The sequence below is a fragment of the Arachis ipaensis genome, chromosome B8 (assembly GCF_059453495.1).
Source record: "Arachis ipaensis isolate K30076 ecotype BB chromosome B8, ASM5945349v1, whole genome shotgun sequence".
Classification (NCBI taxonomy): domain Eukaryota; kingdom Viridiplantae; phylum Streptophyta; class Magnoliopsida; order Fabales; family Fabaceae; genus Arachis; species Arachis ipaensis.
The window spans coordinates 135,446,992-135,469,208 of NC_142443.1; the positions used below are offsets into that span (position 1 = coordinate 135,446,992).

The following is a 22,217-nucleotide window of genomic DNA, read 5'->3' on the forward strand; positions in this document are numbered from 1 at the left end:
TCATTAAATTTTACTTACTAAAATATCTTTTAATAAATTATTTTTTTATTGATTAAATTGTATTTTTAAAAAATTTAATAATTATATTATTTTTTTCTAAAATACCCTTCGATAATTTTTTTAATTATTAAATTATAATTTTACCAAAATTTTTATTAACAATTTTTTTATATTTTATTATTAATTTTTCGATATCTATATATATTATTTTAACATTAAATAAAAAATTTTAGTAAGATTATTTTTTACTATCAATATATATTAATTGTTATACATATTAAAAGTAGTAAGATTTTTTATTTAATGTTAAAATAATATATATTGATTTAAAAAAATTAATAGTAAATATAAAAATAATTATTAACAAAAATTTTAGTAAAATCACAATTTAATAATTAAAAAATTATTGAAGGCTAGGTATCTTAGAAAAAATAATTTAATTATTAATTTTTTAAAAATATTTTGGTAAAAATACAATTTAATCAATAAAAGAATAATTTATTAAAGGATATTTTGGTAAGCAAAATTTAATACTAAAAAATAAAATTTTTATTAATGGGTATTTTTTCAAAAAATAATTTATTTTTTCTTAAAAAATGGATAAAATTAACATTAGTTAACACAAAAAATTTAAAATGGATTAAAGAGGAGGTTTTTTAAAAGTTAGAAGGGAGGAGAATGTACATTTATAAAATAGAGGGGAGGGGAGTGTCATTTTAGCATCTCGTAGGGGAGGGAAATAGAATTTTCTCTTTAATTTAACATTTAATTAAAATTTTATATATGCATGTAACATTTATAGTTGTTATATATTTATTACATTTAAAATTATCTATTTATTTCAAAAATAATTAAAGAATGCAAAATAATAAATTTTTTTTGGCTATTTTAAACTGATTTTTATTATCTTTCAAATATTTTTGTTAAGCGAAAATACATAGTGCTCATTTTTGTGGGCACATCGCATTTTTGAAAGTTCAATTCACATTATAATTAAATTTTAATGAATAATTTATTTTTTGAATGTTTTTCCTTATTCTTTAGTTATGTAAAAATTATTTTAAGAACTAAATCTCATAATATTGAACAGTTTGAACAGAAAAGAGAACATATTGTCTCATACTTAGAATGCTATATGAGAGAATGTGATATATCCAAAGAAGAAGCCATTCAAGAATTGCAAAAGGGAGTTACAAATGCTTGGAAGGATATAAATGAGGAATGCCTGAAGCCAACTAAAGTTCCAATGTTGTTTCTAATGCGTATTGTCAACATGGCAAGATTTATTGATGTGATGCACAAAGATGAAGATTGTTACACTCATGCTGAAGGAAAAATGAAGAAATGCATTCAAGCTTTGCTTGTTGATCCGGTGCCAATAATATGAGAAGGAAGGATTAAGAATATGAAACCTCTTATGCCTAAGCAAAATATAATGTAATAAAACTGAAGGAGAATTTTCTTATTTAATATATAAGAAAATATGGGAGAATAACGTTTTTTTTTAACAATGTAAACAATAGGTTAAAAAGAAAATTTATTTTTAATATTTAAAAATTTTGAATTAATTAAATATAACATAGTTAGTAGGTCTGAAATGCAGCCAATTATTCACGTTGTTCGCATCTCTTATTGTTTACCTAATAAAATTGTTAATATATTACCCTTTGAATTATCTAGTTATTTACACTTAGAGATTGTAATAATAAAATTTACAACCTTTGCTGCTAATGAAATGCTATAATATAACACTTAATTATGGTGAATAAATACTAGAAATCCATCAAAATTCATATTTTTGCCTGTTATTTTTAGCTATTATTTCAATGTTTTTAGTTTAGTAATTTAATAATACATATTTTAGCTTATACTTCTAAACATTAATGATTAATTAATGACAAAAAATAATAAATTTTAATGATCACATAATATTCTTTTTTATTGTGTAATCAGTTTATTATCTATGGACCAAGATCCTCTGCCTCACTAGTCACTACTTTGTCAATAAAACAAAAAAAGAGCAATCTCAACAAATTTAAGATTAGACATGTTGGTCGCAATGAAGTTTTATTTTTTTATAAATTCTTGAAAATTATTATCATGAAATAAATTAGTCTTTTTGTTATTTTGAATGGATTAATTTATTTTATAATAATTTTTTTAGAAATTTAATTATCTTATAATAAAATTTGTTAAGAATTTATTTATTTATACTCAAAATTTGGTTGAAAATGAAAGAAAGACTAGTTTAATAATTCTTGAAAATTTTTAGTGAATAAAAATTCATTAATAACTAAAGATTGAACAATTATAAATTGACACATTTGACACTCCAATTGTACATTAGTCTAAATACTTTATGAATTTCTTTGGTTCATATAGTTGGCATGTTCATCCTTACTAAAAATAATTGAATTTATAATAAATTTAAATTGATTGAATGATTAATTTATTTGTCTGTATAAATAAATATTAAAAATTTAAATTTTGTTTTAATTAAATAGTTAATTCACTTGTTCTAAATTTGTTGAGTTAAAAAATACCATAAAAAATTAGCAATAATGATTTTGTTATATAATATATGTTGAATGGCAGCCTCAGAAGACAACCCAGACCTTTATGACTGAGGCTGAATGGTTGAATAACAAATATATACTAACAATAACAGAGTACATCCAGATATCAACAATATCATCTGTTTATCCATTCCTTGTGACAAGTTCTTACATTGGCATGGGAGATATCAAGACATCTTCAAATGGGTAACAAGTAAACCCAAAATTGTTAGAGCTTCCACAATTATTTGCAGGTTCATGGATGACATTGTCTCTAATGAGGTATATTTATGTGAAATATACAAACACAACATAAAAAAAATTCAACTATCATATTAGGTATATACAATAACTAGCCACCAAATTAATTATTCGTATAAAATATATATTGAAATATTAAATAAATATTAAAAATAAGTTTAAAAAATATATGTATTTATATAAAAAGTAAAACGAGAAAGACAATAATTTAAAATGATCTTATTTAATTTAACATCTAAAATTTCATATATGCATTTATAATTACATACTTATTATATTTAAAATTATCCATTTATTTTAACAATAAACTCCACCTATGTTACATTTGCGGTACATAGCTGGTCCCAAATCCGGATAAAGGAGGAGGGTTGTGTTAGGTTTTTGACAACCAACATAAAAATATAGTCGAATCCACATGACATGAATCAAAGACATTATTGCGCTAAAGCTAGGTTGTTTTCCGGAAGTAACATGCTGTATGGCTCGAGTACGGTGTCAAATGAGCAAGAGCCGCTGCATCGGTGTCCGGATGTAGTGCTAAATGAGCAAGGGTTCTCGCATTTTCGTGAATGGACGAGGATAAATAAGCTAGTTCACAAAATAAAAGGTAAAGGTCGGAGCGACAGAAGGTTGAGATTTGGGACATGGAACATAGGCACTCTAACAGGAAAGTCCATGGAGGTGGTGGACACCATGACAAAGAGGAAGATTAACATTATGTGCCTACAAGAAACAAAATGGGTTGGTGCAAAGGCTAGGGAGTTGGATACTTCTGATTTCAAACTTTGGTATACAGGAATGGTGAAGAATAGGAATGGTGTTGGAATTATTGTGGATAAGCAGTGGAAGAAGGACATAGTGGACGTCAAGAGGGTGGGAGATTGGATCATCTCTATCAAACTTGTGGTGGAGGGAGGTGCTTTCCATGTGATTAGCGACTATGCACCGCAAGTGGGTTCGGACGAACAACAAAAAATAAGGTTTTGGGAGGATCTAGAGAGTTTGGTTCAAGACATACATTCGGAAGATAAGATTTTCTTAGGAGGAGATTTGAATAGCCATGTTGGGAGAGAAGTGACTGTGTATGGGAGTATTCACGGAGGCCATGATTTCGGGGTGATCAATGCCGAGGGTAAAACTATTTTAGACTTTTTCTCAATCTTTGATCTTCTCATCACAAATACATGTTTTAAAAAGAGAAACGAACATCTTATAACCTATAAGAGTGGCATGACAAGCTCTCAAATCGAATTTTTCTTGTTGAGGAGAGTCGACCAAAAATTTTGCATTAATTGTAAAATTATCCCGGGAGAGAAATTGACAACACAACATAGGGTGCTCGTCATAGATTTTCGCATTGAGTAAAAATTGAGAAAAAATATCATACAAAGAACCCAAGAACGAGGTGGTGGCGGATGAAAGATGAGGAACAAATAAGCTTCCTAAAACGAGTAGGAGAAGAGGCAAAGTGGGATGGGAATGGAAGCACAGAAGAGATGTGGAGGGAGATGGCAGAAGTTATTAGAAGAACAGTAAAAGAAAGATTTGGTGAATCTAAAGGAATAGGACCAAGAGACAAGGAGTCCTAGTGGTGGAATGCGAGTGTATAAGAAAAGATAAAGATAATAATAGAGTGCTTTAATTAAAGAATGGTCTTTATACCGCAACGCAGATAACTAGGAAAAATATAAGGCGGCTAAGAAAGAGACAAAAGTGGCTGTAAGTGAAGCAAGAACAAGAGCATATGAGGGTCTCTACCAGTCTTTGGACACGAAAGAAGGAGAAAAAGGTATATATAAAATCGCAAAGAGTCGTGAAAGAAGAACGAGAGATTTGGATCAGGTTAAGTGCATAAAGGATAAGGATGGAGAGGTGCTGGCTCAAGAGGAGAAGATTAATGAAAGGTGGAAGAGTTACTTGTACGAGTTATTTAATGAGGGACAAAAGACTCTTCCGAGCCTTGGTCGGTTATGCACAAGGGAAGAAGATCAAAACTTTGACTACTATCGAAGGATTCGAGACTTCGAGGTAAAAGAGGTTCTAAAGCAGATGAAAAATGGTAGGGCAGTAGGACTTGATAATATCTCGATTGAGGTTTGGAAAGGCCTTGGAGGAAAAGGCTTCAACTGGTTAACCAAGCTTTTTAATGAGATTTTAAGGTAAAGAAAGATGCCCGATGAGTGGAGAAAGAGCACCTTGGTACCTATCTACAAGAATAAGGGGGGATATACAAAGTTGCAAAAACTATAGAGGGATCAAGCTCATGAGTCATACCATGAAGTTATGGGAAAGGGTGATAGAACGGAGGTTAAGAAAAGAGACACAAGTAACAGAGAACCAATTTAGATTTATGCCAAGCAAATCTACCACTGAAGTGATATACCTATTAAGAAGGATGATGGAGAGGTATCATAGTAATAAAAGGGATTTACATATGGTGTTTATTGATTTGAAAAAATCGTATGATAGGGTGTCAAGGGAGGTCTTATGGAAGGTTTTAGAAAAGAAGAGAGTAAGGATCGCATATATTCGTGCAATTAAAGACATGTATGATGTGGCCACAACTAGTGTGAAGACTCAAGGTGGTGTGACAGAGGAATTTTCTATTGGTGGTATAGGATTACACCAGGGATCATCCTTAAGTCCATACCTTTTCACATTAGTCTTGGAAGTACTCACAGAGCACATCCAAGAGCCTGTGTGAAGAACGAAACTCTCGCACAATCTAGAATTTTCACAAATAAATTCGCGTTGTAAGTATAGCTTCTAGACCGACAAGAATTCCTTTCTTACAAAAGTTTGGTTGTCACAAGTAACAAAACCCAAATAAATTTATAACCAAAGTATTTAAACATCGGGTCGTCTTCTCAAGGAATTGCAGGGAAGTGATCTTATTATTGGTTATGGAAAAGGTAGAATTTTGAGTTTTTGAAATAAGAAACAAGTAATTTAAATGACAAGGAAAATAAATTAATAATTAATAAAACTCTTAGCAAGGTATGAGAATTAGAAGTCCTATCCTAGTTATCCTTATCAACAGTGATGAGAATTGGGTTTTAATCCCACTGAGTTAACCCTTGCTAAATAAAGGAAGGTCAAGTGGACTAATCAATTTGATCCTCAGGTCCTAGTCAATTTCTAAGGAAAGACTAGAGTTATTGGAATTCAATTCAATTAGCAAAAGTAACAATTATCAATCACGATGAGTTTGATAACTCAAGAGTCTCCAATTAATCAATTAAAACCAAGAATATAAAAAGCTAAATAAAAATCATAAATCTGAAATACCTCAATTGCATTAATAAAAGAAAATCAATTTAGACACAAAGAGTTCATAAACTAAATTGATAAAATAAATAAAAAGGAACATTGAACCTGTAATGAAAATAAGCAGTCTTAAAATTGAGAGAAATCCTAATCCTAATCCTAAGAGAGAGGAGAGAACCTCTCTTTCTAAGAACTACATCTAATCCTAAAATTATGTATATGAATGTATGATAAGTTGTTCTACGTATATCCCTTGATTCCTCCATTATCTGACTTATATTCTGTGTTTCTGGTTTGGATTTCGGCCGAAAAATAGGGTTCAGAAATCGCTGGGGGCGTTTTCTGCAGATTCTTGTACGTGGCGTCTGTCACGCGTTCGCGTCATCTGGTAGTTTTCCTTGTCACGCGTACACGTCGGTCACGCGTACGCGTCAATTGCGTTCTGCTCAGGGCGCGCGTCCGCGTCATCCACGCGTTCGCGTCGCTACATTTTTGCGCTAGGCATGCGTTCGCGTCGTCCATGCATTCGCGTCGCTGCCTTTTCTTCAAAACTCCATTTTTGTGCTTTCCTTCCAATTTTGTATGTTTCCTTTTTGTCCCTTAAGCCATTCCTGCCCTATGAGATCTGAAAATACTTAACACACAAATCACGGCATCGAATGGTAATAAAGGGTAATTAAAATTAATATTTTTAAAGCATAGGAAACATGTTTTTCACATATATCATAAAATAAGGAAGGGAAAGTAAAACCATGCAATTTACATAAATAAGTGGGTGAAGAATTGAATAAATCACTTAAATTGAGCACAAATTACATCATAAAATATGGGTTTATCACTGTGCCATGGTGCATGCTTTTTGCCAATGATATCATCCTTATGGGAGAGTCAAGGGAAGACCTAAATAAGAAGCTGGACTTATGGAGAGAAACTTTAGAAGTGTATGGTCTGCGCATAAGCCATAGCAAGACGGAATATATGGAATGTAAGTTCAGTTTGAGAAGGGACAACCCTAATATAGAGGTGAGGATTGGAGAAAACATCCTACGAAAAGTTAAAAATTTTAAGTATCTTGGGTGCATCATACAGGAAAATGGAGATATTGAATAGGATGTAAATTATAGGATCCAAGCAGGTTGGTCAAAATGGCGGAGTGCATCTGGTTTTATATGCGACAAAAAAGTACCTTTAAAACTTAAAGGTAAATTTTATCGCACCGCTATAAGGCCGGCTATGCTTTATGACACGGAGTGTTGGGCGGCCAAAGGGGAGCACGAACATAAGCTAAGTGTGGCAGAGATGAAGATGTTGAGATGGATGAGTGATCATACGTGATTGGATCAAATAAGGAACGAAGATATAAGGGAGAGAGTTGGAGTAGCACTCGTTGTGGAAAAGATGGTTGAATCGCATCTCAGGTGGTTTGGACATGTGAGAAGAAGACCGATAGAACACCCAGTCAGGAGGGTGGATGAGATGGAAGATGGATAAGGAGCGAAAGACAGAGGAAGACCTAAGAAGACCATCCATGAAGTGGTCAAACGAGATTTACATGTAAACAGTCTCTCTGTAGACATAATACATGACAGAGCACAATGACATCATTTGATTCATGTAGCCAACTCCACCTAATGGGACAAGATTTTGTTGTTGTTATTTTTGTTGTAACTTTAAATTGCATTGAAATGGTTTTTTTTTATTTTTTTTAAATATTTTTGTTAAAAATTCTTCTATAATTATTAGAAAAAAGTTTAAGAGTTAATAATTTTTATTTATATTGGCCAATATTTTTAGTGAATAATCTTGGTCTAGCAGTTTAGTATCTTATTTTTAGTTAATATTTTTAAATATGATTAATTAATTACGAGTCAAAAATAATAAATGGTGTTAGTCTTGTAATACCGTCAGTAAATATTATCCAAGAGAACGAACTTTACTCTATATATTGGTGTATGGTACGTTTCTATGTGGACACTTGTTCCTCTGAAATGGCAAAAAAACTTGTCTTAAGTCAATTATAGTAAACATAATAATAATAATAATAATTCTCTACAACTTTAGTAGATAGATGCATGAAAATGTCAAGTTTGAAAAAGCTAGCTAACTCACCAAATTGTGTTCCTCATATTCGCACCTTTGCACCTAACTTTGTTTCAATTCAAGTACCGCATATACACGTCACTATTATGGAATTTCAAGCACTTTTTTCTTTCTATTCATCATGTAACACAACTACACAAGAACCAAGACTATTATTTGTTGTAGCATGTTAAATATATAAAATATATATTAAAAATAAAATAAATATTATATATAGTAATTGATTTAATAGTTAATTTTTTACGCGTCATATAATTTTTTTTGTTTGTTTTATTATTACTAGCATTTTGCTGGATATTTTGTACCTGTGTTAATGCATATTTTTATATATTAAAGTGTATTTTTTGCATTAAAAAACTGGATTTCATAATAGATGTATAGATTACATTTAAAAAGAAAATTAGGTCACCCCTATATCAATATACTTTTGACTAATTAATTACTATACTAGTTACTAATATTGGTTTAATTTCTACAAAGAAAATAGCTCCTTTTTATGGATATATAAGTTCCTTATTTATATGTGTATCTTTTAAGACAGCGATACCATTCAATAATTCATGAAAATCAGCAATAATTCAATAATTCAAAATAAATGTTGTTAATAAATTTAGGAAAAATTCATGTTCTACCACTATTTTAAATTCATGTGAAATTAATCATTAAAAATTATTAAATAATTTAATATATTTAATCACTACAACATTTTTTGTCTATTGCAACATATATTCAAAACAACACTTTAAAAATGTTGTCTAAAATATATATAGATAACACTTTATACTAGTGACAAAAAAATAGAACTATAACAACATATTTTAAATCAACACACTATAAGTGATGTCTTTGATAAATTAAAAAACACTTATTAAGTGTTGCCCCATTAAATATACAGAAACAACTATTATAAAGTTAATATCTTACTTTTTATAAGAGTTGTCTTTAAATTTATTTTAAACTTTATTTTTTAAGTGTTGTCTAAAGTTTTTAATGCCTCTTCTAAAAAATAAATTTTATCCTTAATACATATTTTAACTTTGATTATCATTTTCTACTAATTTTAAAATAAAACAAATCCAACTTAATAACAAAAAAAATAATAAAATACAAAATTAATTACATTGCACAGGAAAAAGAGAAGACAGAAGGAAAAAATGCACGGTGAGGAGAGAGAGACAGAGAGTGATAAAGAGAAGAAAAGAAAGGGAGAACTGCCATCAAACGAGGAAGAAGAGAAAGAAGGAGAAGAAGATGACGGAGAGAGAAGTTGCCACCGCCACTTTCTTCACCTCCAGCACCGTTTCTGCCTTGCGCTGTTGTTGTTATTTCTACCTTGCGCTGCCAGATTTGCCACTACTGTAATCCCTCTTCTCTGCTCGCCGTCGTCGTGTTTCTCATTACTCGAGCTCACGCCTTGTTCTGCTCTGCTCCGTCGTGTTTTTCTGCTCGCGCCGTTCTGAAACCTTTGCTCTGCTCCGCCGTGGTGTCGTGCTCTATCCTCTCAGGCAAATCAACAACTCTCCGCCGTTCACCTCTTTCACTCAAGCCTCTCGCCTCAGCCTCGATCCTCAGCATCTCTTCCTCCATCGTCGTCGTTGAAGGCTTGTAGATTGATTTTACATACTACTTGATTAATTTAGTTGAATTAATAACAATAGTTCCAGTATACATCTCTCTCTCTCTCCACGCACATCTCTTTCAGTTTAATCGATTGAAGAAGCTCACATAATCCTTTTCTTCTTTTCATTGTTTTTGTAGTTTCGAGCTCGATCATGTCGAAGGACAAAGACTTTACCAATTTGTCGCTCACCTTCAAATACCTCTTAGGTTTGATTTAAATTGTTGTTTCTTTTTTGAGTAATCACAATTTAGCAATGTGATTATAGTTTAATTGTTTCATAATTTTTATAAAATAGTATTGCATTCTTAGGTTTGTATTTTGTTGTTCTGTTTTGTGTTTGGGAGTGCTTAGTTGCCAATCTTTGAACACAGGCATCTTATGGCTCTGTGTTTTCCTATGAAGATTATCAAAGAAGTGTTACTAATGGTGAGCTTCAAAAAAAGATGAATGATGAAAAAAAGATTACAAGGTGTTGCACTTGCTCTATTCTGTTTATTTTTAAGAACATTGTCTTACTCCTCTACACAATCAGTGGTTTGAGTTATCTTCAGTTTATTCATCAATAAAAAGTTTGGAAATATTGATAGTGCACTAATTATATATAACTAATTCACATGAATTAATTTTTATGGGAGAATCGATTTCCCTCTGTTCTTCACAATGCACATTCATGTATGGCATTTTACTAAGCTGATGAAAAGCTTTTTTGTTAGCTGAAACTTCTGCTCTTCTCCGCCATTTTGAAATCTCTGACTTGCACTGCCGTTGCCATTTCTACCTGCGCTGCCGGATCCGCCGCTGCTGTAATCCCTCTTTTCCGCCTTGCGCTGCCTGAGTCGTCTCTGGTTGTCATCGCTGCTCGATGGTTGTCGTCGGCTCGCCAATGCCTTACGTCCTCGCTGCTCTGCCTGAGCTGTCTCTGCTGTAATCCTTACTGCTCACTGCAATCATGTCTTAGGTTAGGGTTTTTTCTCCTCTGTAATCTTAGGAAGCTAATTCTATTCTCAAATTGGGGAAATTGAGGAATGTGTTTAGGATGTATATATGTTCTTTGAGAGGGTCTAGTGTATGTGCTTATTGAATATGCTTTGAGGTTCGAGGCCCAAACATGTTCAGAAACAACTGTATGTACTGTGTATTTTTCCTTTTCTTTCTATTTTCACTTTCATCATCATGATGTGTGTATTTTCTGAGTTTCTTGTGCTGAATTTTCAATGTTTTCCCTAGCTTGTGGTTAGTACGGGCAACCGCAGAAGCTTTCACAGTTGCTGATGCTCCTGCCAAGGTTTTCTTTCTTCTGATGGAAAACACTGAGGAGATTTTTCCATTTTGCGCACAGATCTTCCAGTTCCAGGCTTAGTGGTATTAATTTCTTAAATTCTGAGCTAAGTGATATACATATAGTGGTCTAAGTTTTTTGGCAATTAACTTAATTGAACATAACTTGTATAAAAAATGTATTGCTTTTCTATAACAGTATAGCTTTAAGATAATACTATTATATTGAAGAGATTTTATGCATCTCAATAATAAAAACTAAGCTTCATTGGTATATGTGCAGGTTACTTGTGGTAGCAGCTGAGGTAATCAGTGGATATGTTATCATTTGCCTTCCCTTCTTATATGTTTTAATGTTTGCATTGTACGACCATATGCTCATATGCTCTGGTACCAAGATTTTCTATTTATGATCCTTGATATAGTAATATACTAACTAACTAAATGTCAAGTTTCACCTTTCAGTAATTTGTGGATCACTCATGTGGACAACCCAACGGTGCAAGAGCTCCATCTCCTGCTAATAATCCACTACTAGGATCCTTGCCAAAGGCTGGAGGGTTTCCTCCTCTTGGTGCACATGGGGTGGGCTACTTTACTGATTTGGTTTCGTAGGCATTACATATTGTTATCTTTTGGTTCTTATTTTGGTGCTGGACTATTCTGTGGTTAATGTGTATAGCCTTTTCAACCTACTCTAGCACCTGTGCCAACACCCCTGGCTGGTTGGATGTCAAATCCTACCATTGTAGCACATGCTGCAGTTTCTAGAGGAGCCACTATAGGTCTTGGTATTGCTATAGGTCTTGGTGCACCATCAATCCCTGGTAATACATTTTCTTGCGGCCTGCTATTCTCGAGTTTGTAGTGGTTTTAACATCTAATTGGCTATGGTTCTAAATTTAATCTCTTACTTCTGACAAGTTTCATTGTCTTATTTAAGCTACTTTGAAGGACCCTAGGACCCTTCCAACTAATCCTTCTGTTGACTACCCATCTGGAGATTCAAATCATGTCTCTAAGAGAACAAGACCAATGGGAATGTCGGATGAGGTAATCTGATAACACTTAGGGAAAAAATCACTAGTGGTCTTGTAATTCTTATCTATACAAATTTTTACAACTCACATTTCTGGCATCAACTTTTCATCATGTTGTGCAGGTAAATCTTCCTGTCAATGTGTTGTCAGCCACGTTCCCAGGTCATGGTCATGGCCAGGCTTTTAATGCACCATATGACTTGCCAAAGACTATTATGCGGACTCTGAACCAGGATTCATCTCCTATGAGCATGGACTTCCATCCAGTTCAACAGACTATACTTCTTGGTCTGCTGCCTTTCTAAGACCTTTCAATAGTGTTTTTCACTTGAGTTAATTGTGTGTATTTGATGTTATTGTTCTCAGCTAAACATAAGTTCTTCCTTCTTTTCATCCAATGTATCAGTTGGTACAAATGTTGGGGACATTGCTTTGTGGGAAGTGGGTTCTACGGAGTGGTTGGTCTTGAGGAATTTCAAAGTTTGGGATCTTAGTGCCTGTTCAATGCCATTTCAGGTTCCCCTTTTCTCCTTTATACATGAATTTTTATACCAAGCCCGGCTACTTGTAACTTATAGTTACTGAAATAAAGCTATATATGTGCAATTCAGGCTGCTCTTGTCAAAGATCCAGATGTTTCTATCAACCGTGTGATTTGGAGTCCAGATGGTGCTTTATTCCGTAAGTTGAAAGTTTTTAAATTATTCATTTATGATATTCTCTAATGTATACTTTCTGAAGTCAACGCAACCAATCATTAATATGACTTTGTTCAACAAACAGGAGTTGCTTACGCAAGGCACATTGTTCAGATATACTCTTATCATGGTGGCGATGAAGTACAGCAGCACCTGGAGGTAGACACAAACATTTGCATGCATACACATTGGATAATTCTATCTTCTTACATTAGATTTTACTTATAACCATTTGCAATGCTTACAAAATTTATTTATTGCTTGTCAAGTATCTGTACCTTTAATTAAGGAGCGAAATTTCATTGATTAGAAGACTCTAAAAGCATGTATGTTATTCTAGTACTATTCCCTAAACCTTTATTATTATTATTTGGAATGGAAAAAACATAGCACTATTCAGAGTTGGAATTAAAAAAAAAAAGGTGGAATTACGAACATAACTTCCCCCCTGATTTTCTATTATTGTTACAGGCTTTTAATGCTTTTGGGGAGTCTTGTGGATCGGTGATTCTGGATGCAGGGGTGAATATTATCTAGCTTTTATTTCTTGATCCTCGTTGAAAACCACCTAGATTTAATGTAACGTGTTTTTAGACTTAGTGGCGAAAATTGTGTTAGGAATTTGTTGTTACTTGATTCCCATTTTATTGTAAATTTTAAAATAATTACACATGTATGAACAAAAAATTTTATTGTAAATTTTATTTTTTTGTATTTTTATTACAAAAGTAATTTTTATTTTTATCAAAAAGGCAATTCTTTTATTAGTTGTATATTTTGAATATTAGACAACACTTGTATGGTTGCATATCTAAAAAAAAAAGTAATACTTGTATAGGTTGCATATCCAAAAGAAAAGGCAACACTTGTATAGGTTGCATATTCAAAAGAAAAGGCAATGCTTTAAAAGGTTGCATATTCAAAACTAATAGGCAACACTTTAAAGTATTGCAAATTCAAACTTATAAGCAACACATAAAATGGTTGAATTTTATTGTAAATAGGCAACATTTTTTAGTAGTGGTCAAAATATGAGAAAAGACAACATTGCAAAAGTGTTGTCTCAAACACACTTTTGAAGTGTTGTTGTTTAATTTTTCAACCAAAGGCAACAGTTACCAAGTGTTGCTCTCAAAAGCGTTGCTTTTGAAACAAAAAAGTGTTGCCTTGATCTAAGGCAACGGCTGCATATGCAACGCCGTCCAAAAACGTTGCCTTAGGTCCAAAAGTGTTGTCATAGAGCAAAAGCAACTTTTTGTCAGTCTTTAGGCAACACTTTTTAAATGTTGCCTCAACCTGAAAATGTTGTAGTGAATTAAATTATCAGTTAACTATTTTCTGCTATCAATTTTATAGGAAGTAAGTTTTCATCATATTTTAAAATAATTTTTTTATTTGTGCTTGCGGATATTGCAGAAATTTGACTCTTCACGAAAAATTACTAAATTTTAAAGATAAAAATATGTAATTTTTTTAATCATATTTGTAAATAATCGCATCAAAATTTAATTTCTAAAGTATTTTTGAAAATATATATTTAATATTGGATATTTTAACACATTTTAAAATTATTTAAAAATATTTTTGTCGATAACAAAATTTAAATGTATTTTTAGTAATTTATCCTTTAATTTTTTACTAATAAGATTTTTTGAGTGGAATGATGATGAAAAAAGAAAAAAACATTGTTAGGTTATAAATATAATAAAAGAGATGACGTTTAAGATGGCTATGGTATAATGTCTATGAAATTGATGACTACATTTCTATAATAAATCTGAGATGAACATAAATGATAGACACGTTAGTGCTATAGAAAATTCCTTATACGAAACAACAAGTGGTACTCAAAATTAAATGGCAGGCATGTCTTAAATATTTAAGTAAAAAACATGTGCGTGAATTATGATAAAATCTCCATAGACTAAATATTAATATTGGTGTTTGAAATTATTCGGGCTTTAAATTGTTTTTAAAGTTTTAGTTTAGTAGTTAATTTAGTTAATTTAATCTCTAAAATTAACATCTGTTATTTAAATTAAATTTTTTAGTATTTTTTATTAAAGATGTGCTGACATAGCGTACTAACGTAGATCATCAGTGATATCATGTGTTAGTATGAGATGAAATATTCTTTTTATTTATTTTTCTTTAAAATAGAACATTTTAACTAAAGAAATATTAAAAAAAAGTAATTGTAATTTATTATCATTAATGAATTCTATTTCTTATCAAAATTTTCTAATTTCTATTTATTTGATTTTTCAAATTAATTTATGCACTACAAAAAATTATCAAAATAGCGACCGAAAAAATTAGTTGCTAATAGCGATTGATTTAGCGACTGATATAGAATTTTTAGGACCAAAAAAATTTTTGTCGCTAAATTACATTCAGTGACCGATTTAGTTACTAATTTTAGATTTTCAAACCAGGCATCAGCGACCGATTTAATTACTGATTTTATCAGCGATCGATTCTCTCAATGACCAATTTAGCGACAAAAAAAGTTGTCGCTATTTAGCGACCGATTTTATTAGCAATCGATTTAGCCATCAATATCATTTAGTACTAATTTGGTGGCAATGATAGAAAATCGGTCGCTACCGACCAAAATTGGTCGCTATTTTTAAATTAATGACCAAGGTTTTAGTGACCATCAGAATCAGTCACTATTCTAATAATTTTTTATAGTGATGTAAGTTAATATATATTTTTTGTACATATACCAACAAAATTATAACTACTTCTACTTTAATTATTGTTTTCAACGACCATATATCATATATTTCGTTTTCTATTAAAAATGCTCATTACATTTTTTAAAACTTATGTAGTTATAATTTGCATTTGTTTGGTTGAGTTTTTAAAAAATATTTTTTTGATTTATTTTTTTAAATATTTTTTAAAAATATAAAAATAATTTTATATTTAAATATTTTATATAAATAGATCATTTTATCTATTAATTATGTTTAAGTATAATAATATTAAAATATATTTTTATTTATTTATTATGTAAAAAATATTTATTTTTTAAGTATAAAGATCTTTTTAAAAGAGATGTAAATTATAGCTTATAAAAAAATTATTTTTTAGTATTTTTATTTTTACCATTAAAAATTTATCAAACATACTAAAAAATAAAATAAAAAAATAATTTTTTAACAATTTAATTACACCTAAACAAACTCTTTATATAAAAGGCATATTAATTTATTTTATCTATTATAAATTATAATTAGAGAAATACTAAAAGACTATAAGAATTTTTTATTTTTAGTCATTACTTAACTATCAACTCAATTCATTTAGTATATAGTTTTTTTAGTCTAGTAATTTATTTTTTGATTTCTTACGGTATCTCCCAGTTCGACGAGGTAAAGATTAGTCCGCCATGATACTGAACTCCATTTAAGGGTTTACTATTAGCCAATAAATTATTGCATGCACAAAATAAAATTCTTTTAGTCTAATAATTCAATAATATACTTTATTCCATGTTTTTAAATATTAATAACTAATTAATAAATAAAAATAATAAATTTTGATTACCCTTTATCATTCCTCTTATAATTTTATACCCTGTATGGCACGGAATTTTAAAACTTGTTCCATACTTATATAGTTATATATATTAAGGGTATCTATTATAGAAGTTATAACATAGAATCCGATCCTCAAAAAAATCAAGGATGTCTAATACTAACACTTCAGTACTTGATTGCTTCAAACCTGATGCAAAATTCAACACGCGTGATCGGAACACTGCAAATTATCATCCTAGTATTTGGAAGGATCATTTCCTTCAATATGCTTCACAATCCATGGTATGTATATATATATATTGGTAGCTATAGATAGTGATTATGGTATTTTAAAATTTACATATATTTATACACATATATATAAGCATTTAGGTATATATATCTTTTATTTTATTATTTTGTTTCTTTATTAAGACTTTCAACACATGGATACAATGCAGGAATTTGATGATGAAACGAAGGCACAAATTGAAAAACTGAAGAAAGAAGTAGTCAAAATGCTTATTGATATCTCTAAACCCATTGAAGAAATAGTTAACTTGATTGATTTAATATGTCATTTGGGGATTCATTATCACTTTGAAAGCGAGATTGATGAAGTGCTGCAACAAATTCACAAGAATTATACCCAAAATGGAGAAATAATAATTGTTGATGATAACCTTCGCTTACTTGCTTTGCTTTTTAGGTTATTAAGGCAACAAGGATATCACGTTTCACCAAGTATATACCTTTTTCCTATTCTTTTTAGCTTATTTTTATATTTTGGCTTTAAATAATAACCTTAGTTTAATTTTTGTACAATATCTAGATGTGTTCAACAAATACAAGGATGAGAATGGAAATTTCAGTGAAAAACTTGTGAAGGATGTGGAGGGATTGGTAGAGTTGTATGAAGCATGTCATCTCAGAATTCATGGAGAAGAAATATTAGATGAAGCTTATGCATTCGCTTCCACTAAACTTAAATCCATTGCGACCCAATTGAAGCCTTCACTTGCAGCACAAGTCAATTATAGTTTAAAGCAATCTTTACACCGAGGTTTGCCGAGATTGGAGGCACGCCGTTTTATTTCAATATATGAAGAAGATCCAACCCATAATCAAATTCTACTCACTCTTGCAAAATTAGACTTTAATTTCCTACAAAACTTGCATCGAAAAGAAGTTGGCAACATTTGCAAGTAAGCTCTTTAATTTTAACCACAAAATCATCCTACTAGGTTAAATAAGTTTCAAATTCATCATTTTAGTTAAATGTTTATATTGTTCCACAAAAGTTTAAAATGTTTAGTTTCGGTATATATATATTGAGAATTAGACTGTTATTTTTTTTTTTAATGTTTATGTTATAGTAGGTTAATTGCTGATATATTTATAAAAAATATTAGAGAATTACTAAAATTTATTATTTTTTATTATTAATATTTAAAAAAAGATTAAAATATGTTATTAAATTATTAAATTAAAAAAATTAGATTAATAACTAAAAATAATAGTGAATAATAATAAATTTTTATAGTCCCGTAACCTTTTTTATATTTTATTAGTTATGTTAGCTGTGTTTTAATTTCTGTGCTAATATACATTGTCACGTCAAATTAATGAAAATAAACAACACAAAGAAAAACAAAAAATTATTACAAGATAAAAATAAGAAAAAATTATTGAAAGAAATCCAAACAAAAAAAATATATATTTTGTAAAAAGATTTTTTTTCCTCAATAATTTTGTATTATTATTGCTAGACCTCTAAATAGGGCCAGGAGGGACCTCATCGCCTAATTAAGCATACCTTGTGCACCTTGCATCAATAAGATAAACGTGGGAAAACAACAAAACTAAAACAGTCAACAATAATTTAATACATATTTAAGTTAACAAAAGTCTGATGTGCACAAAAAAATTAACTAACAAATTAGTTATTATATCTTTATGTATAAATATATATTATTGTATAATTTATTTTTAATATATATTTTATATTTTAATATATATTCTATCATTCTATGTATGTGATTAATTTGGTGTTTAATTTTTAATATACACATAAAATAATTAATTAGATAATTACATTTTGAATTTTAAATACATAATGTTTGAATTTTGGAGGTTCATTTTTTTTGCTAATTATTAAATAAATAATTTTTATTCTCTCTTAAGTAGTCTACTTAATTAACCGAATTAATCACATCAATCACTAAATTATTTATTTACTAAACACACCATAATTATATTGTTTTCCAAGAATGCTTCTTGTTCTTATTGTCATTGTTATTGTGTTTTTGTTCTTTAATTTTAGGTGGTGGAAGAAGCTTGACGTTGCTGCAAATTTTCCATATGCTCGAGATAGAATTGTGGAATGTTGTAATTGGGTTCTAGCGGTTTATTTTGAGCCCCAATATTCTCAAGCTAGAAAAATATTGACAAAATTATTGGCTCTTACATCAATTATTGATGATACATACGATGCTTATGGAACTATAGATGAACTAAAACTTTTCACTGAGGCAATTGAAAGGTTGGTAAAAAATTATAAATAGACAATATTTTTTGTTATGCTAGGTAGTCAACCTAATATTTTATACTCTAACTTTAAATAAAATTAATTATATTATCAATTTTTCTATTTTCATTAGATTCTCACTCTTTTTTGAGTTTTTTTCTCTCTCTCTCATAACTCTTTCATTTATTAACAGAGTTAATGCAATTAATTAATTTCATTAGTTTGTTATCAATTTAAATCGATTTTGGATTTTCTTCTTTTTATTAATTTCAAAATTCTTAAAAAATCTATTGAGGTTGCAACTCCATTTGTGCATTTGTGCATTTTTCCAACCATTTGTGCATTTTTCCAAAATTTTTCTAATTTTTTCTAAAGAGCTAAAGTAAAAAACCATACAACATAGTCAACAACCAAAACCTTTATTTCTTCGTATCTGAAATTCTTAAGAAAAATATCATGCCTTTCTTAGTTTTAAGATTTGAAATTTAATTTGGAATTAATGGTCAGGAGATTTGTGATATTATTGCATTGGTACCAAATTAAACTTTTTAAGTTGTTTCATTCTAGGTGGGATATTGGCTGTTTGAATAATCTTCCAAAATACATGAAATTAATTTATGTGTCTCTCCTCAAGATTTTTGAAGAAGCCGAACGAGAACTTGAGAAGCAAGGAAGAGTACATTGCATTAAATATGCCATAAAAGAAGTAAGATTCTCTTTTGACCATTTTACAATATGTTATTTTTGTTATTTTGGTTGTTTACAGTATCTTTCACATAAGAAGGGATATAAATATACAACACTTACTTAAATAAACGAGTGAGTTGATGAAACTAATCTAAATTGATTTCGATAATATTTTACTTGTTTTGTTGTTAACCTTATTCAATTTGAAAATAGAGTGCATCCAACATGTAAATTAATGGTAAATTAGTCTAAATACTTCATGTTTGTTTCTTTGGTTGGCGTGTATATCCTTAATAAAATTAATTGAATTCATCACATTACAATTGTTTCGAGACTTATCTAGAACTACAGTAATTTGAATTTGAACGTGAGATCTAAGATGTTTTTAGGTAAAAAATTCGATATCTTCGCCTGAATTTTTTGTGAGGAGATATGAAGTGATTCTGTAAGGAACTTTAATACTTATAAGTTAGTAAGGATTTTAGATAGTTTTTTAGTATATTAGGTAGCGTTTGGTGGAGAGACAGAGACGGAAAGACTGAGACTGAGAGATAGAGACTAAGAGACAGGGATCGAAATAAATCTCAGTATTCTATTTGGTGCAAAATGGGATACAGGAATTGAAATAAGAATGAAACTCTAATTTAATTTGCACAAAGGGTAAAATTGGAATTAATTAATTAAAATGAAAGTATTTTAGGTATAAAATGTTATTAAAATTTCAGTTTCAATCTCTAAAAATTTCAGTCCCCTGTGTCCCTACTTTTTGGAGGTACTGAAATACTGAAATTTTAGAGATAGAGACAAAAATTTTATTATCAGTCTCTAAATTAACAAACATGATACTGAGTCTCAATCTCTCAGTCTTTGTCTCAGTACTTCAAAACAAACGCTACCTTAGAGTTAAAAAATACCCAAGACAGAAGAGATATTTATATAAATATATAATGGTCACTCTTGTAACTTTCCCTCTTATTCTAGTAGGTAGTTATTTTTCCTTTTATCTAGGGATTGCTATGACTCCACATATATATATATATATATATATATATATATATATATATATATATATATATATATATATATATATATATATATATATATATATAAAGTCAAACACATAGTCATTGTAGAATTGAATTTTATCTTACTTTAGACCTAACTTTTAGTTTTAGGCTAGGGTATGAACAATAATATTTTAAATACATTATTATCAATAATGATTTTGTTATATAATATGTGTTGAATGGCAGTTTCAGAAGACAATTCAGGCCTACATGACGGAGATCAAATGGTTGAATAACAAGTATATACCAATAATGACAGAATACATCAAAACATCAACAATAACATCTGGTTATCCGATGCTAATAACAGTTTCTTACATTGGCATGAAAGATATGGCCACAGAAGACATCTTCAAATGGGTAACAAGTAAACCCAAAATTGTTACAGCTTCCACAATTATTTGCAGGTCCATGGATGACATTGTCTCTAATGAGGTATATACAAACTCAACACAAAAGTTTAACTACCATACTAAATATATATACAAAAATTAGCCACTAAATTAAATAATACTAGAAAGATAATAATCAAAATTATTTTATATAATTTAACATTTAAAATTTTATATATACATGTAACATTTATAATTATATGTTTATTATATTTAAAATTATCCATTTATTTTAACAATAATTAAAGAATGTAAAATAATAAGAAAATTTTGGCTATTTTAAACTGATTTTTATTATTTTTTAAATATTTTTGTTACACAAAAATACATAGTGCTCATTTTTGTGGGCACATCGCTTTTTTAAAAGTTCAATTCACATTATAATTAAATTTTAATGAGTAATTTATTTTTTGAATGTTTTTCCTTATTCTTTAGTTATGTAAAAATTATTTTAAAAACTAAATCTCATAATATTATACAGCTTGAACAGAAAAGAGAACATATTGTCTCATATTTAGAATGCTATATGAGAGAATGTGATATATCTAAAGAAGAAGCCATTCAAGAATTGCAAAAAGGAGTTACAGATGCTTGGAAGGATATAAATGAGGAATGCCTCAAGCCAACAGAAGTTCCAAGGCCGTTTCTAATGAATATTCTCAACCTGGCACGGTTTATGGATGTGATGTACAAAGATGAAGATTGTTACACTCATGCTGAAGGAAAAATGAAGAAATGCATCGAAGCTTTGCTTGTGGATCCGGTGCCAATAACATGAGAAGGAAGGATATGAAACCTCTTATGCCTAAGCAAAATATAATCTAATAAAATTAGAGGAGAATTTTCTTATTTAACATATGAGAAAGTAAAGAGGAATAACGTTTTTTTTAACAATATAAATAATAGATTAAAAAAATAATTTTAATTTTAAAATTTAAATTTTGAATTAATTAAATATAATATGATTAATAGGCCTTAAATACAATCAGTTGTTCACGTTATTTGTATTTCTCATTATTTACTTAGTAGGATTGTTAATATATTATCCTTTGAATTATCTAGCTATTTACCCTTATTGTAATAATAAAATTTACAATCTTTATTGTTTATGAAATGCTATAATATAACACTTAATTATTGTAAAAAATACTAAAAAATCATTAAAATTTATATTTTTTGTTATTATTTTTAGTTATT

At 29.5% G+C, this 22,217-nt stretch overlaps 2 protein-coding genes across 2 annotated transcripts; both read left to right on the forward strand.

The window, feature by feature from the left end:
• The first annotated feature begins 11,553 nt into the window (after positions 1–11,553).
• On the forward strand, positions 11,554–13,357 carry LOC107613211 (topless-related protein 1-like). The gene is made up of 8 exons (XM_021109997.2): positions 11,554–11,667; positions 11,784–11,909; positions 12,026–12,135; positions 12,245–12,410; positions 12,529–12,638; positions 12,734–12,803; positions 12,906–12,979; positions 13,292–13,357. The coding sequence occupies exons 2-8, from the start codon at positions 11,813–11,815 to the stop codon at positions 13,355–13,357; spliced, it is 693 nt and encodes a 230-aa protein (XP_020965656.1). The 5' UTR covers positions 11,554–11,667; positions 11,784–11,812.
• A 3,158-nt stretch (positions 13,358–16,515) lies between these two features.
• On the forward strand, positions 16,516–21,957 carry LOC107611639 (putative terpene synthase 2). Its single transcript, XM_088497694.1, has 7 exons — positions 16,516–16,650; positions 16,809–17,091; positions 17,180–17,552; positions 18,671–18,889; positions 19,442–19,580; positions 20,815–21,063; positions 21,502–21,957. Exons 1-7 carry the CDS (start codon positions 16,516–16,518, stop codon positions 21,796–21,798), a joined length of 1,695 nt encoding a protein of 564 aa, XP_088353820.1. The 3' UTR covers positions 21,799–21,957.
• The last annotated feature ends 260 nt before the right edge of the window (positions 21,958–22,217 follow it).

What these genes read in the sequence shown, in the direction of transcription:
- LOC107613211 (XM_021109997.2), top strand. Translation starts at nt 11,813, where the DNA reads ATGTCAAATCCTACCATTGTAGCACATGCTGCAGTTTCTAGAGGAGCC. An exon ending in TGGTGCACCATCAATCCCTG is followed by an intron (nt 11,910 to 12,025) that starts GTAATACATTTT and finishes GTCTTATTTAAG; the next exon opens with CTACTTTGAAGGACCCTAGG. An exon ending in CAATGGGAATGTCGGATGAG is followed by an intron (nt 12,136 to 12,244) that starts GTAATCTGATAA and finishes CATGTTGTGCAG; the next exon opens with GTAAATCTTCCTGTCAATGT.
- LOC107611639 (XM_088497694.1), top strand. Translation starts at nt 16,516, where the DNA reads ATGTCTAATACTAACACTTCAGTACTTGATTGCTTCAAACCTGATGCA. An exon ending in AGGATATCACGTTTCACCAA is followed by an intron (nt 17,092 to 17,179) that starts GTATATACCTTT and finishes TACAATATCTAG; the next exon opens with ATGTGTTCAACAAATACAAG. An exon ending in GAAGTTGGCAACATTTGCAA is followed by an intron (nt 17,553 to 18,670) that starts GTAAGCTCTTTA and finishes CTTTAATTTTAG; the next exon opens with GTGGTGGAAGAAGCTTGACG.